This window comes from Lathyrus oleraceus, chromosome 5 (assembly GCF_024323335.1).
Source record: "Lathyrus oleraceus cultivar Zhongwan6 chromosome 5, CAAS_Psat_ZW6_1.0, whole genome shotgun sequence".
Taxonomy (NCBI): Eukaryota; Viridiplantae; Streptophyta; class Magnoliopsida; order Fabales; family Fabaceae; genus Lathyrus; species Lathyrus oleraceus.
Genome location: NC_066583.1, coordinates 501284553 through 501287116, shown reverse-complemented (window position 1 = coordinate 501287116; position 2564 = coordinate 501284553). Strand labels below are relative to the sequence as shown.

The 2564-nt window shown below is 27.8% G+C and overlaps 1 protein-coding gene across 2 annotated transcripts; it reads left to right on the top strand.

Moving 5' to 3' along the window:
- Positions 1-394: 394 nt before the first annotated feature.
- Positions 395-1583, top strand: LOC127085762 (uncharacterized). Of its 2 annotated transcripts, none has more exons than XM_051026289.1 (5): positions 395-493; positions 580-700; positions 794-871; positions 1041-1103; positions 1202-1583. In XM_051026289.1, exons 2-5 carry the CDS (start codon positions 665-667, stop codon positions 1373-1375), a joined length of 351 nt encoding a protein of 116 aa, XP_050882246.1. In that variant the 5' UTR covers positions 395-493; positions 580-664; the 3' UTR covers positions 1376-1583. The 2 variants fall into 2 exon arrangements, with proteins under 2 accessions (XP_050882246.1, XP_050882245.1); XM_051026288.1 differs by having other exon boundaries at positions 794-964.
- The last annotated feature ends 981 nt before the right edge of the window (positions 1584-2564 follow it).

Below are 2564 nucleotides of genomic sequence, written 5' to 3'. Positions count from 1 at the left end.
AAGATTTTATGTCTAAGTATGGATTTTATTTATTTATTTATATTCAGATTATTATACATAATTTTTAATTTAAAAAACAATCTTATTTCTATAGGTTGCCTACTAATGAACAGAAGGAGAAGCCTACTCAATCTGCAAAATCTCTTTCTAATTGGTCTGGTGGTTCTCAGTATTCACCAGTAGAAAGGTTTGTTCATAATGCGAAATGTATGTCCTTAAGTCAGTTCTGCAAAATCAAACATGTAAGTTGAATACTATAGAGCCGAATTTATCTTTACTATTACAATTATATTGTTTGCTTTTTGAAATTAATATCATTTTTGATTTGCTTTTAGGAAACTTTATGTGTTACTGTAGCAACCACATTGAAATTTGTTGTCTCAAAGTATGGATGGTTTTATTATGGTTGCACAAGGTGTTCTTCGAAGACACCTAATCCTGAAAAAGCTTATGAATGTTCATGTGGGCAAAAAGTCGAACAGCCTATACCAAGGTACATATAATCTAGATGAATTGCAAATAAATTTGGTAATGAATTTGTTATTAATCATATTATTTTCTTCGTTTAAAATACTATAGGTACAAGATTGAGATATATGTTAGCAATGGTGAATCAAAATATCGATTTGTATTCTGAGATTCCGAATGTGCTGCTATACTTAGAATGACTGCTGAATTTATGCATAACTCTATGGTGGAGGTATATTGTTATACATAAGTTAAAATGTTAATAGTTTATCGAGTTGTAAAGTTCAGATTATCACTCATGGTTGATATTTTATTTTTCCATTAGAATGGAGAAGATGATCCAATGGTTTATCCTGATGAGCTTGAAATGCTGTTGAATAAGAAAATGGCTTTTAGAGTTAAGGTGCAGCCAACGTTTTCCCAAGCGTTTGTTTGGAAGCTTTGTGATGATGAAGTCTTTGTTAAAGAGATTGAAAATGACTACATAGTAGAAGACGTATAATATTCACTTAATTCATGTATTATTTAAACATTTAACAAGTATAATAAATATTCGATGTTTCAATGTGCAGAATCAGTCTAAAACTGAATATGCAAAGTTGGTCCCTAACAAAGAAAATTTGGAAACTTCCGCAGTAAGTATCTTCATTTGTTAACATAATAATTTTCTATGATAAATATTGTATTATTATAATTCATTTTATATCTGACAATTAATTTTTTATATTGCAAGCAAACATTATCTGCATCTGGTGAAAATGATTCAGAATCAATCATTCTAATGACTCCGGCTAAGGATGTTGTAATTGCTGACAAGGGTGAAGAAGTTGATTTTGAAGCGTCTGGCGCTACGCAATTATCAGGCACCAAACCATCCAAGAAATTAAAGATAGAACCATCTTCTTAATTAGAATTTTCGGAAATTTGATATTGAAATATATTTTATGAACTTTTTAGCACCAGAATGAGTTTAAGTATGAAGTTGTTAAGAACATGATATGTTTTGGTTGTAGGATGTGTTCTTACTTTTTTGAAGTGTTTATTTTGTGGGATTACAATTGACATTTATATTTCATGTATGGTTTAAAGGATGATAATGAGTATTTAATTCATGTGTGTGAAATTATTCAAAATCCTATGTTGTTATGTTAAACATTGTGTTTTGTGTGTTCTTTCAACTACAAAATTTATATGAGTATCATATCTTTCAAATGTTAATAAGTATTTTAGATTGATAACAAAATACGTTGTCATCTTATGAAATATGTGTATACGACTAAATTATAAATAGATTATTGCATGTCATGTTTGGTTTCAGCATGCCTAATGGTGTTAGAAAATAAAAAAACAATTACATAAAAATTTATTATGAAATCCTTCAAAACTAATTATAGAAAACACATAGAAACACATTTTTTTACAATTTTTTTCATAGTCTAATACATATGCTAAAATTGCAGGTAGTTCAGAAATGTTGGACCAATGTTTGAATCTTGCATTAAACTGAATTAAAGATTTATAAAAAAAACAAGGTATAATTATCATATACAGTGAATTGTCTTTTGATTGGTAATGGAAAATCTACATTGTTTGTTTGAAATGATTAAGTTAAGCATGCAACTATACTTTTTATCAATCTCACGTTATCATATATAGTATTATAACTCAACATATTTAAATTATTTATTTGCCAAAATATAGTTGGGGGTTGAAATGAATAATTATGTCCACTGCCTCCTTTCTATTGGCTAGGTCAGTGGAGTATTAAAATAATTCAGCCGTAAGATAATTAATGTTATGCATGATTTGTAATAAATCAATAAGAATATCAATTCTTTATACATTTAGTTGTACAAGAAAATGATTGTAAATAATTAAAGTGGACTAAGAAAATGGGCCCCACTAAATCCCACTATATATTATATAAAATATAATTAAAAAATTGATTCAAATATATCAAAATACATTAAAAGAGAGTTTTTCATTGGGTAAGGTGATGTATGATATGAGTAATTTCCAATGGGTGAATTATTTTATGAATTTGGGATAAAAAGAGAATTTTGAAATCTTGAATTATGGTGTGGATTTGGAATAAG